This window comes from Saimiri boliviensis, chromosome X (assembly GCF_048565385.1).
Source record: "Saimiri boliviensis isolate mSaiBol1 chromosome X, mSaiBol1.pri, whole genome shotgun sequence".
Taxonomy (NCBI): Eukaryota; Metazoa; Chordata; class Mammalia; order Primates; family Cebidae; genus Saimiri; species Saimiri boliviensis.
In genome coordinates, this window is record NC_133470.1 from 116,016,509 (window position 1) to 116,028,947 (window position 12,439).

The following is a 12,439-nucleotide window of genomic DNA, read 5'->3' on the forward strand; positions in this document are numbered from 1 at the left end:
TTTTTTTGAGACGGAGTTTCGCTCTTGCTGCCCAGGCTGGAGTGCAATGGCGCGATCTCGGCTCACCGCAACCTCCGCCTCCTGGGTTCAGGCAATTCTCCTGCCTCAGCCTCCTGAGTAGCTGGGATTACAGGCACGCACCACCATGCCCAGCTAATCTTTTGTATTTTTAGTAGAGACGGGGTTTCACCATGTTGACCAGGATGGTCTCGATCTCTTGACCTCGTGATCCACCCGCCTCGGCCTCCCAAAGTGCTGGGATTACAGGCTTGAGCCACCGCGCCCGGCCGTGGCTTGGCCTTTTCACAGCGTGGTGCTTTTGGGGTAGGTGACTGCTTACGTAGTGACTGGCCTGATCAGTGGTTCCAAGAGACAGGAACTGGAAGTTGCCAGTTTCTTAGGACCTGGGCCCTGAAACTGGCACTGGGACCAGCTTCCTGAGGGTGGTCGTGCAGTTGCTGTGCTTACCCTGATGCTCTGCTTGTGCTAACTTGAGTCTTGCTGTGTTGCCCAGACTGAAGTGCAATGGCATGATCTTGGCTCACTGCAACCTCCGCCTCCTGGGTTCAAGCAATTCTCCAGCCTCAGCCTCCTGAGTAGCTGGGATTACAGGCACACCCCCCCACACCCAGCTAATTTTTTTGTATTTTTAGTAGAGATGGGATTTCACCATGTTGGCCAGGCTGGTCTCAAACTCCTGACCTCAAGTAATCCACCCACCTCGGCCTCCCAAAGTGCTGGGATTACAGGCATGAGCCTCTGTTCCTGGCCTATCTTGAAATTCTGAATTTCTTTTCTTTTTTTTTTTTGAGGCAGAGTTTCGTTCTTGTTGCCCAGGCTGGAGTGCAATGGCAAAAATCTCAGCTCCCTGCAACCTCCACCTCCCGGGTTCAACCGATTCTGCTGCCTCAGCCTTCTGAGTAGCTGGGATTACAGGCGCTCACCACCACACCCAGCTAATTTTTGTATTTTAAGTACAGATGGGTTTTCACCATGTTGGCAAGGCTGGTCTCGAACTCCTGACATCAAGTGATTCTCCCGCCATGGCCTCCCAAAGTGCTGGGATTACAGGCGTGAGCCACCACACCCGGCCTAACTTGAAATTCTTAATTTCTTGAAAGGGGTCTCACATTTTCAGTGTGGGCTCCACAAATTATGTAGGTGGTCCTACACAGACTAGGTTATCTCTTTTCCTGCGTTTTACTGGTCTAAGCAGTTTCAAAACCCACCCAGATTCAAGGGAAAGGGAGATAGAGGCCACCTCTCAATGGGAAGAGTATCAAAGGACTTGTGGTCATCTTTAATCTGTCACAGCATAGTATGGGATAGGGGAAAGAGCACTGGAATCAAGAAATCTGAGGCTTAGTCCCAGTTTAGCTACAACTAGCCTGCCACTGACAAGCCATGGCAGCTTTGGGGACCTCAGCTTTTTTACATTTGAAATGAGAAAGCTGGACTTGATCACTAAGCTCTAAAATCATGAACCTATAATGCCACATTTGTAACTGTCTAATGTACGTCTGACATAGTGTTCATTGTTCATTCGAAAACCTGTTTCCAGGCCGGGCACGGTGGCTAAACCCTGTAATCCCAGGACTTTGGGAGATTGAGGCAGATGGATAGCTTGAGGTCAGGAGTTGGAGACCAGCCTGGCCAACATGGTGAAACTCCATCTCTACTAAAATTACAAAACTTGGGCATGGTGGCAGGCGCCTATAATCCCAGCTACTTGGGAGGCTGAGGCAGGGGAATCACTTGAACCCAGGAAGTAGAGGTTGCAGTTAGCCGAGATCATGCTACTGCACTCCAGCCTGGGTGACAGTAAGACTCTGTCTCCGAAAAAAAAAAAAAAAAAAAAGGAAAGGAAAAAGAAAAATTGTTTCCACAGGGCTCCCCAAACGAAGAAGGACATGGGAACGGAAGGCAAATGAATACAAAAAAATGCAACTATTAGTTTAATCAGAAAGCCAGCGGATCTAAATTCAAGGTCAGCTGCTTCCAACGCCCACTTGTTCTTTCTACGAACACCCGTTTCAGACTATGAGGCAGATACACGGTGTTGGGTACTGGGTGCTGGGCGCTGGGTTGCAGCAGTGAACCACATCCGTAGGCCCGTGTCTTCTTGGGCTCCCAGCCTCATGGAGGCAGATGACATTGCAGACACTTATAGCTCCTAGTGCGGAGTGCCGTGGCAAGGAAGGCACTAGAGTTTTGGGAACCTGTCCAGAACATGGGACGGGCTGAGGAAGAGCAAGTTGATCCCTGAAGGCCCAAGAGGAGTTAGGTTTTGTGGCTGAGGCTGCCTAGTGGAGCGTTCATGTCCTATGCAGACGAAACACTGTGAAAAGACCCAATCAAGAGAGAACTGGGAGACTCAGGAACTGAAAGTTACTGCACGGCACGAGTGTAGAAAGGGGATGTATTCAGGGGTGAGGGAAGAGGATGCCAAGGATGCAAACAGGAAGTAGAGGCTGGAGAGGTAAGCAGGCGCCAGATCACGAGGAGCCTCTAAGTCTTGAGAGAGAGTTTCAATTCTATCCTGAGGCCAAGAGAAAGATTAGAGTTCAAAAGTAGACAGTAGCCTATCAGGTTTGGGTTTAAGAACTCATCGATGTTAGTAGGCTGGGCAAGGTGGCTCATGCCTGTAATCCCAGCACTTTGGGAGGCTGAGGTGGCCAGATCACTTGAGCCCAGGAGTTCAAGACCAGCCTGGCCAACATAGTGTAACCACATCTCTGCTAAAAACACAAAAATTAGCCTGGTGCAGCTGTAATCCCAGCTACTTGGGAGGCTGAGGCAAGAGAATTGCTTGAACCTGGGAGGCTGAGATTGTGCCACTGCACTCCAGCCTGCGTGACAGAACAAGACTCCGTCTCAAAAAAAAAAAAAAAAAAAAAATGTGTATGTTGGAACTTAATCCCCAAGGTGATGGTATTAAGAGGAGGGATCTTGCTGGGCGCGGTGGCTCACGCCTGTAATGCCAGCATTTTGGGAGGCTGAGGTGGGTGGATCACCTGTTTTCGGGAGTTCGAGACCAGCCTGGACAACATGGTTAAAACTTGTCTCTACTAAAAATACAAAAATCAGCTGGGCACGGCGGCGGGCACCTGTAATCGCAGCTACTTGGGAGGCTGAGGCAGGGGAATTGTATGAACCCAGGAGGTGGAGGTTGCAGTGAGCCAAGATCACACCATTGCACTCCAGCCTGGGCAACAAAAGTGAAACTCCATCTCAAAAAAAAAAAAGGAGGGATCTATGGGGATGTGATTAAGTCATGAGGCTCTGCCCTCATTAATGGGATTAATGCCCTTATAAAAGAGACTTGAGAGAGCTGCCTGGCCCTTCCATCTCTCCCGCCATGTGAGGACACAAAGGTGCCATAAATGACCGAACCTGCATTGATCTGGGACTTCCCCACCCACAGAACCGTGAGCAACAAATTTCTGTTCTTTATAAATCACTCAGTCTCAGGTATTTTGTTATAGCAGCAAGAATGGACTAAGACAGGAGGTCATCATAGGGGACTCCCTTTTTTTTTTTTTTTTTTTTTTTTTTTTTTTTTTTTTGGCTCACTGCAACCTTCACCTCCCAGGTTCAAGCAATTCTCCTACCTCAGCCTCCAGAGTAGCTGGGATGGGGCTACTCAAGGCCTTGGGGGCCCACCCCTTGCACCAGTGTGTCCAGGATGGTGTGACATGGAGTCAAAGGAAATCATTTTGGAACTTTAAGATTCCAAGGCCAAGGCAGGAGGGTTACTGGAGCAGGAGTTTGAGAGCAGCCTGGGCAACATAGTGAAACCTCATCTCTACAAAAAAATTAGAAAATTAGGGGCCGGGCGCGGTGGCTCAAGCCTGTAATCCCAGCACTTTGGGAGGCCGAGGCGGGTGGATCACGAGGTCGAGAGATCGAGACCATCCTGGTCAACATGGTGAAACCCCGTCTCTACTAAAAGTGCAAAAAATTAGCTGGGCATGGTGGCACGTGCCTGTAATCCCAGCTACTCAGGAGGCTGAGGCAGGAGAATTGCCTGAGCCCAGGAGGCGGAGGTTGCGGTGAGCCGAGATCGCGCCATTGCACTCCAGCCTGGGTAACAAGGGCGAAACTCCGTCACAAAAAAAAAAAAAAAAAAAAAAAAAATCTAACATATCTAATATTTGATGAGTACTTATTAAGTTGCTGCTTTCACTTCTGTGCGTGAGAACAAGGTAAGTTCGCTTGTTACAATTATGTCTGTCTTAGTCCATTTTTGTGTTGCTATAAAAAATACTTATAGGCCAGGCGTGGTGGCTCACGCCTATAATCCCAGCACTTCAGGAGGCTGAGGTGGGCGGATCACAAGGTCAGGAGTTTGAGACCAGCCTGGCCAATGTGGTGAAACCCTGTCTCTACTAAAAATACAAAAATTAGCCTGCGTGGTGAGATCATGGCTCACTGCAGCCTCAACCTCCTAGGCTCAAACAATCTTCCCACCTCACCTCCTGAGTAGGTGAGACTACAGGCTTGCACCACCATGCCAGGCTAATTTTCTTTTTTTGGAGACGGCCTTTCGCTCTTGTTACCCAGGCTGGAGTGCAATGGCGCGATCTCGGCTCACCGCAACCTCCGCCTCCTGGGTTCAAGCAATTCTCCTGCCTCAGCCTCCTGAGTAGCTGGGATGACAGGCACACACCACCATGCCCAGCTAATTTTTTGTATTTTTAGTAGATACGGGGTTTCACCTTGTTGACCAGGATGGTCTCGATCTCTTGACCTTGTGATCCACCCGCCTCGGCCTCCCAAAGCGCTGGGATTACAGGCTTGAGCCACCGCGCCCGGCCCCTAATTTTCTAATTTTTTTTGTAGAGATGAGGTTTCACTATGTTGCCCAGGCTGCTCTCAAACTCCTGCTCCAGTAACCCTCCTGCCTTGGCCTTGGAATCTTAAAAGTTCCAAAATGATTTCCTTTGACTCCATGTCACACCATCCTGGACACACTGGTGCAAGGGGTGGGCCCCCAAGGCCTTGAGTAGCCCCATCCCTATGGCTATGCTGGAAGCAGCCCACGTGGCTACTCTCATAGATTGGAATTCAGTGTTTGTGGCTTTTCCAGGCTGAGGATGCATGCTGCTGGTGGCTGCACTATTCTGTGGTCTTGAGGGTGGTGGTTCTGCTTCCACAGCTCAACTACCCCCTGGTAGGGATTTTTGCAGGTGCCCCACCCCTGCAGCAGACTTCTGCCTGGGCATCTAGGCTTTCCCATACATCCTCTGAAATCTACATGGAAGTTGCCAAGCTTCCAATCACTCATATTCTGCAAGTCTGCAGAATTAACACCATGTGGAAGCCCCAAGGCTTATGGCTTTGGGGCAGCAGCAGCCACAGCAATACCTGAGGCCCTTTGAGACTAAGCTGGAGCTAGAGCAGCAGGAATGCAGATCAGTGGTACCCCAGGCCTGGCACACTCTTTCCTTACCTTCCACCTCCTCCAGAAAAAAAAAAAAAACCATTCTGTCCTCCTAGGCCTGTGACCTTAGTGATTTTTTTTTGTTTTGAGATGGAGTCTCACACTGTCACCCAGGCTGTAGTGCAGTGGTGCAATCTCAGCTCACTGCAATCTTCACCTCCTGGGTTCAATCAATTCTCCTGCCTCAGCCTCCCAAGTAGCTGGGACTAGAGGCGTGTACCACCATGCCAGCTAATATTTGCATTTTTAGTAGAGATGGGGTTTCACCATGTTGGCCAGGCTGGTCTTGAACTTCTGACCTCAGATGATCTGCTACCTCAGCCTCCCAAAGTGCTGGGATTACAGACCTGAGCCACTGTGCTGGCCTGCCCTTAGTGATTTCTAAAATGCTTTCAGGGTCTTTTCACATCCTCTTGACTATTAGCACCTGGATCCCTTTTAGCTATGCTAATTACTTCAAGTGGTTGTTATGTCAAATATAAAAATATATAGCTTGTGAGGAACATCAGCCGAGGAGCCAACATCTCCTTTGAGGAACAGTCACTCCTCTGGCACAGATGGAAAATAACTTGCAATAAATGCAAATATATTTATTTATTTATTTATTTATTTTTGAGACAGTCTCGCTCTGTCACCTAGGCTGGAGTGCAGTGGCACAATCTCGACTCAATGCAACCTCCACCTCCCGGGTTCAAGCGATTCCCCTGCCTCAGCCTCCTGAGTGCTGAGACTACAGGCCCGCGCCACCATGCCTGTCTAATTTTTTATATTTTAGTAGAGACGGGGTTTCACCATGTTGGCCAGGATGGTCAGCCTTCGAGACTCTTGGTGTTCTGGACCCCCTTCCGCTGCTCCAGCCTTGCCATTGACCACTCCCCAGCTTCCACACTCCTGCCAAACAGGCTGCCTTTATAGTGCCTGGTATTTGCCACACTCACCAGCCAACTCTCACTCACCCCTCAAACCTCAGATCAGGCACCAACCACCTTGAAAGCCTTTTCTGTTCCTCTCGACCTGGATCAGGCCCTGCCCCCACCCCGCACCCTCCCCCACCAGAGATCCCTTAGCAGCCCCTCCCCCGATCCATCACAGCCCTGCTTCTGTCTCCTTCTTGCTCAGCTCCTCTGCTAGAATGAGGTCTTGCATCATCTACTTAACTCCACTTTGCTCTCCTGGAAAGGTTTCTCCTCCGGGAATTTGCTCTTTCTCTTGGGGTAAGCATACCAGTCTTGCCTCGAAAAGCATACCAGAAATGCCAACGGCTTGATGTGAGGCACAGCGAGTTTTCAGTATGGGAGTTTGTCCCCTGCAGCCAAACCTCAATTTTACATGGAGGAGGTAGGCTAGACGGTATCACATGATGAGAAAAATCTGTGGGGAAGAATAGCTGACTACAGGAAAACTACGGAAAGCCTCTTTCAAATCTTACAGCTGACTTGGTTTTCATTTTGGAAAGAGTAGGGTGAATGCTTGTTTCAGGGCCCCAGATCTGCTAACATGATGCTTAGATTCAAACTTTTCCTATAAAAAGGAGACTACTGTTTTTGTTTTTGTTTTTTGAGATGGAGTCTCGCTCTGTTGCCAGGCTGGAGTACAGTGGCGTGATCTCGGCTCACTGCAACCTCCGCCTCCCGGGTTCAAGAGATTCTCCTACCTCAGCCTCCCGAGTAGCTGGGACTACAGGTGCCCACTACCATGCCCAGCTAATTTTTTTGTATTTTTAGTAGAGACGGGGTTTCACCATATTGGCCAGTATGGTCTCGATCTCTTGACCTCGTGATCTGCCCGCCTCAGCCTCCCAAAGTGCTGAGATTATAGGCGTGAGCCACCGCGCCTGGCCGGACTACTGTTATAAGTGTTTTTTTTTTTTGTTTTTTTTTTTAATAAGTGTCCTTTGAATCCTCAGCACATGCCATCTTCTCTCCAAGCCAGGAGCCTGCAGACACAGCCATGTGGCAGGAAGGCCCTGCCCTGACAGCCTTCACCAAGCCCAACCCACCTTGGCAGCTGTCAAGGGAGAGGCTGTGGAACAGAAACCACAGTCCTGCATCAGTTGGCCTGTTTGCATCTATAAAATGGACACAGGGGTGGAGGGGGGTTAGTGCCAGTTGCCAATGCCAATTGCCAGAATCTAGGAACTGTTAGCCCTCCCTCCTTCAATTACTAAAGAAAAGTTCATTTAGAAAAGACAAAGGAAGGCCGGGCGCCGTGGCTCAAGCCTGTAATCCCAGCACTTTGGGAGGCCAAGGCGGGTGGATCACGAGGTCGAGAGATCGAGACCATCCTGGTCAACATGGTGAAACTGGTCTCTACTAAAAATACAAAAAACTAGCTGGGCGTGGTGGCGCGTGCCTGTAATCCCAGCTACTCAGGAGGCTGAGGCAGGAGAATTGCCTGAACCCAGGAGGCGGAGGTTGCGGTGAGCCGAGATCGCGCCATTGCACTCCAGCCTGGGTAACAAGAGCAAAACTCCGTCTCAAAAAAAAAAAAAAAAAAAGACAAAGGAAGGCCGGGTGCGGTGGCTCATACCTATAATCCCAGCACTTTGGGAGGCCGAAGTGGGCAGATCACCTGAGGTCAGGAGTTCGAGACCAGCCTGGCCAACATGGTGAAACTCCGTTTCTACCAAAAATGCAAAAATTAGCTGGGCGTGGTAGCACATGCCTATAATCCCATCTACTCAGGAGGCTGAGGCAGAGGGAATCACTTGAACCTGGGAGGCAGAGGTTGCAGTGAGCTGAGATCACACCATTGCACTCCACCCTGGGCAACAGAGCGAGACTCTGTCTCAAAAAAAAAAAAAAAAAAAAAGACAAAGGAAATGCTCTATTACACTGTAAATACGTTTAACGTGTAGTTCCTGGAGACATGGGACAGGCTGAAAACAGCAAGAGGGTTTGGATCATTTCATGGTTGAGAAGACCCTCATGGGTTATTAAAGGAAGGCAGTGTGGGCCAGGAACAGAGTCTCATGTCTGTAATCCCAGCACTTTGGGAGGCCGAAGTGGGAAGATGACTTGAACCCAGGAGTTCGAGGCCAGCCTAGGCAACATAGAGACCCTGTCTGTACAGACACACACAAAAAAATAGCTGGGCATAGTAACATGTGCCTGTAGTCCCAGCTACTTGGGAGGCTGAGGTAGGAGGATCACTCACTGGAGCCCAGGTGTTTGAGGATGCAGTGAGCTGTGATCATGCTACTGCACTCCAGCCTGGATTAAGAGGGAGACCCCATCTCCTTTTTTTTTTTTTTTTAAAGATGGGGTTTCACCATGTTGGTCAGGCTGGTCTTGAACTCCCGACCTCAGGTGATCCGCCCACCTTGGCCTCCAAAGTGCTTGGATTACAGGCGTGAGCCACTACGCCCGGCTTAGACCCCATCTCAAAAATAAAAAATAAAGGGAGGTAGGAAAGTTTTGAGCACAGAGGCAAACAGGCCCACCAGGCAGAGATGGAAACCTGGATGGATGGGCTCAGGGTGGCGTTTCTGGTTAGTGGTGACTGTTTCTCTCTGGTGTTCACGGACTGGGATGAGAGGGCTAGGGAAGATGACGGTCCATTGCAAGGGCTACCCAAGCCTCCAGGGATACAGTGCTGTTTTTAGAATGCACTGTTCTGTAAGGCAGCATCGGTCTGTAGCCAGCAACTGCTTTTCTGGCCTTTCAGGCTGAGTCAAGCCTCCTGTAGTCTATTAAATTCATGCCATTTCTGAAAGGGAGCAATTTTACAAGCTACAATTTATGCATTAAACTTAACTTTTTAAAAAGAATTTTACCATATATATATATATATATTGGGATAGGGTCTCATTCTAGCCCACGCTGGAGTACAGTGGAATGCTTTATAGCTCACTGCAGCCTCTAACTCCCTGGCTCAAGTGATCCTCCCACCCCAGCCTCCCTAGTAGCTGGGACTACAGACCTGCATCACTAGACCTGGCTAATTTTTGTGTATATTTGTAGAGATGGGGTCTTCTATATTGCCCAGGCTGTTCTAGAATTCCTGGGCTCAAGGGATCCTCCCACCTCGACCTCCCAAAGTGATGAAATTACAAGCATGAGCCTCCTCACCAGGCCTCAACTTAATTTTTTAAATACTGCTGAGTGGGCTTGGTGGCTCATGTCTGTAATCCCAGCACTTTGGGAGGCTGAAGCAGGTGGATCACCTGAGGTTAGGAATTCAAGACCAACCTGGCCAACATGGCGAAACCCCGTCTCTACTACAAATACAAAAATTAGCCAGGTGTGATGGTGCATGCCCATAATCCCAGCTACTTGGGAGGCTGAGGCAGGAGAATCCCTTGAACCCAGGAGGCAGAGGTTGCAGTGAGCCGAGATCGCGCCACTGCACTCCAGCCTGGGTGACAGAGTGAGACTCCATCTCAAATAAATAAATAAATAAATGCTGCTGAAGAAAGCCCTATCTTGGGGGGGGGGAAGTGCCCATGGGTGTGTCTCATTAGAGGCCACAAATCAAGGTAAATTACATGACTCACCATGGAAATATCAGAAATGTAAATTTGGAAACTCACCTTTTACTTCCTCCCCCCAGGCCCCTATATGACAACTCTTCGAGGATGAGGCTGGTGCCTGAGGCCAGACCATCGAAGAGCTCATGTGAATTGTGTGGTAAATTGTGTGTTTATCTTCAGAACCAAGGTGGAAGCAGCTTCTTCCAAGACGGCTCCGGCCATTTGGGCCATTTGTTCTGACAAGGAGCCCCCCCCCCCATCCTGCAGATCACCGCCCTGGTGATCTACCTGGGTTGGTGACCTCTACCCTGCAAACATACGCAGCTTCTTCCTCTGTGGTTAATAAGGGAGTTGGGGAAGGCACGGAAAGGACAGCTTTGTCGTGTGAAAGGAAAACATATTCCACTTTAATATACATAAGAAATCACCTGTGATACATGCGAAAAGGTACCAGTAAGGCCTGGTCGTCTCAGGAGAGGGTTGTCAGAGACTGACTCTACACGCACCCCAAGACCCATTATTAATGGCCGAGACAGGCCGGCAGAGTTAGGCGTTTTCTCTGCATTGGTGGTTTACAATCTTAACTCATTCTTCCAGCAAATGTTTCCTAAGAAAGCCAGCGGTTCTGCCTGCCCACTCTCCCAAGCAGGACCACGCTTCCTGCTCCCAGCTCCTTAGTCACGTAACTTTGGAACTCGGAGCCAGGCCGGCTTGGTCCTTCGCTCTCTCTTGGTGAGGAAGGTACCCAAGTCCCCGGGTCCTCTAGGCCGGTGGTTACCGGAGACCTGGGACAAGTACCTGAGTTGGACCCCGACGCGGTCTGTTCCTTGCAGGCCCAAGCAGCGTCCAAGGCGCCGCTCCTTCAGTGGAACCCGGGACAACCCAGGACCGAGGGAGGCATCGCCACAGCGTCGCGGCCCCTTCTAGCTCTCCAGTCTCTGTCCCGGTCAACGGTCCTTGAATGAGGGGAACAGATGGCGGAAAAGGCCATGCATTAGCGCCACCCGGCTGCCCGCGGCGTCCTTCTCCTTGGTCCGCGGCGTCGCCGCTCTCCTGCTTGTCTCCACCACCGTCGCGCCCACTGCGCTCGCGGTGCATCTCGTACTCCACGCCGCGCTGCCGCTGCTGTTGTTGTTGAGGTTTCGCCCGCTGCCGCGCTCCAGCTCCCATTCCTCGGCTCCCGACAGCTCCCGCAAAGTCCAGGGAGCGTCGGGTCGCAGGTAGTGGCAGGCCCGGTGGCCGCTGTGGTCGCGGCGCGTAGCGTCAGCGCCCAGGGCGCCCACCAGCACCTTGATGACCATGTCGTGGCCCTGCAGGGCCGCCAAGTGGAGGGGCGTGAGGCCGCCGCTGCCTGGGGCGCTCACGTCGAGCCGCAGCCCCCGGCTTAGGGCGAAGTCGTGAACCAGAATGAGCTCCTCGTGGCGCCCGTGCTTGGCCAGCCAGTGCAGAACCGAGTAGCCGGTGATCGGGTCGCCCCTCAGCAGCAGCTCCGGCTCAGCCTCCAGCAGCTCCCGCAGCACCTCATAGCGGCCCTCGGCGGCCGCCAGAATCCACGCGTGCTCCCGCGGCTCCAGGCACAGCCTGCTGCTCCCCTGCCCGCTCGGCGCGCCCGGCCCGCCCAGTTCCTCGGCGCGCTCCTCCGACAGCCACCCCGCAGGAGCCGCCCGCTGCAGCCCCAGCAGCTCCCGCAGCGCTCCCCGCCGGCGCCCCGAGCCCAATCCAGAGTGCACCAGCGTGCCTAGGAAGCGGGGCTCCCGGGAGGCGGCGGCTGTGGCGCTGCCCCAGTACCTGCCCAGGCTACCGGTGTCCGCTCCCGAGAGGCGGGGCTGCAGGGCGCACCGCAGGCTCCGCGCGGTCGGCGCAAGAGAGGCCGTGGGTGCCTGGTTCGCGGCCCCTCCGGGCTGGGCCATGGTCTTGCAGCTGCAGCCGCGGCAGCCACAGTGTCCAGCGTTCGCTGCCCTTCCCGGGCCCCAAACGGAGAGGAACTGGCGCTGGCGTTGGGGAAGGAAGCGGCTTGAGCAATTGGGTTCAGAGGGAGGGAGCAAAGGAGAGGACGAGGAGGAGGAGGAGAAGGAGGAGGAGGGAGGGAGCTAGGGGAGGGCCCCAGCGCAGGCCTTGGGGGGCGTGGAGGGGTGTGAGCTCCAGCCAAGCCTCCAGGGCCAGCCCAGCTTCAGCGCCCGCCCGGAGTACCGCCGCCTCCGCAACTACCCCGGGTCTCGGGCGGCCCCACCCCAAACGGCCAGGTGAGCTCGGCAGCCCCGCCTCCAGCACCGAGGGGCGGGCGCGGGGACCAGCTGGGAGCTGGCCTGCGGCCCTCGAGGCCCTGGTTCTCAGCATCCCAGCAGCTGCTAGGGTGAAGAGGCTCGATGGCGCCCCTCTGCAGCGGGCCGAGCTCAGCTTCCAGCCGCGGCCTCCCAAAGCGTGGTGCTGGAACTCGGAGGCTCTGGCTCCCCGCCCCCTTCTTTCGCCCTTCCCTCTTATCTCTTCAGGAGTCTCCCTGCACTTTGTCCCCGAGTCGCCTTTGT

General features: G+C 52.6%; 1 protein-coding gene across 1 annotated transcript; it reads right to left on the minus strand.

Moving 5' to 3' along the window:
* Window positions 1–10,304: 10,304 nt before the first annotated feature.
* Window positions 10,305–12,103, minus strand: SOWAHD (sosondowah ankyrin repeat domain family member D). Its single transcript, XM_003931077.4, has one exon. It carries the CDS (start codon window positions 11,822–11,824, stop codon window positions 10,862–10,864), a length of 963 nt encoding a protein of 320 aa, XP_003931126.2. The 5' UTR covers window positions 11,825–12,103; the 3' UTR covers window positions 10,305–10,861.
* Between the last annotated feature and the right edge of the window lie 336 nt (window positions 12,104–12,439).

Bases quoted from the DNA above. Each gene is read 5' to 3' on its own strand.
- SOWAHD (XM_003931077.4), bottom strand. From the start codon at position 11,824: ATGGCCCAGCCCGGAGGGGCCGCGAACCAGGCACCCACGGCCTCTCTT.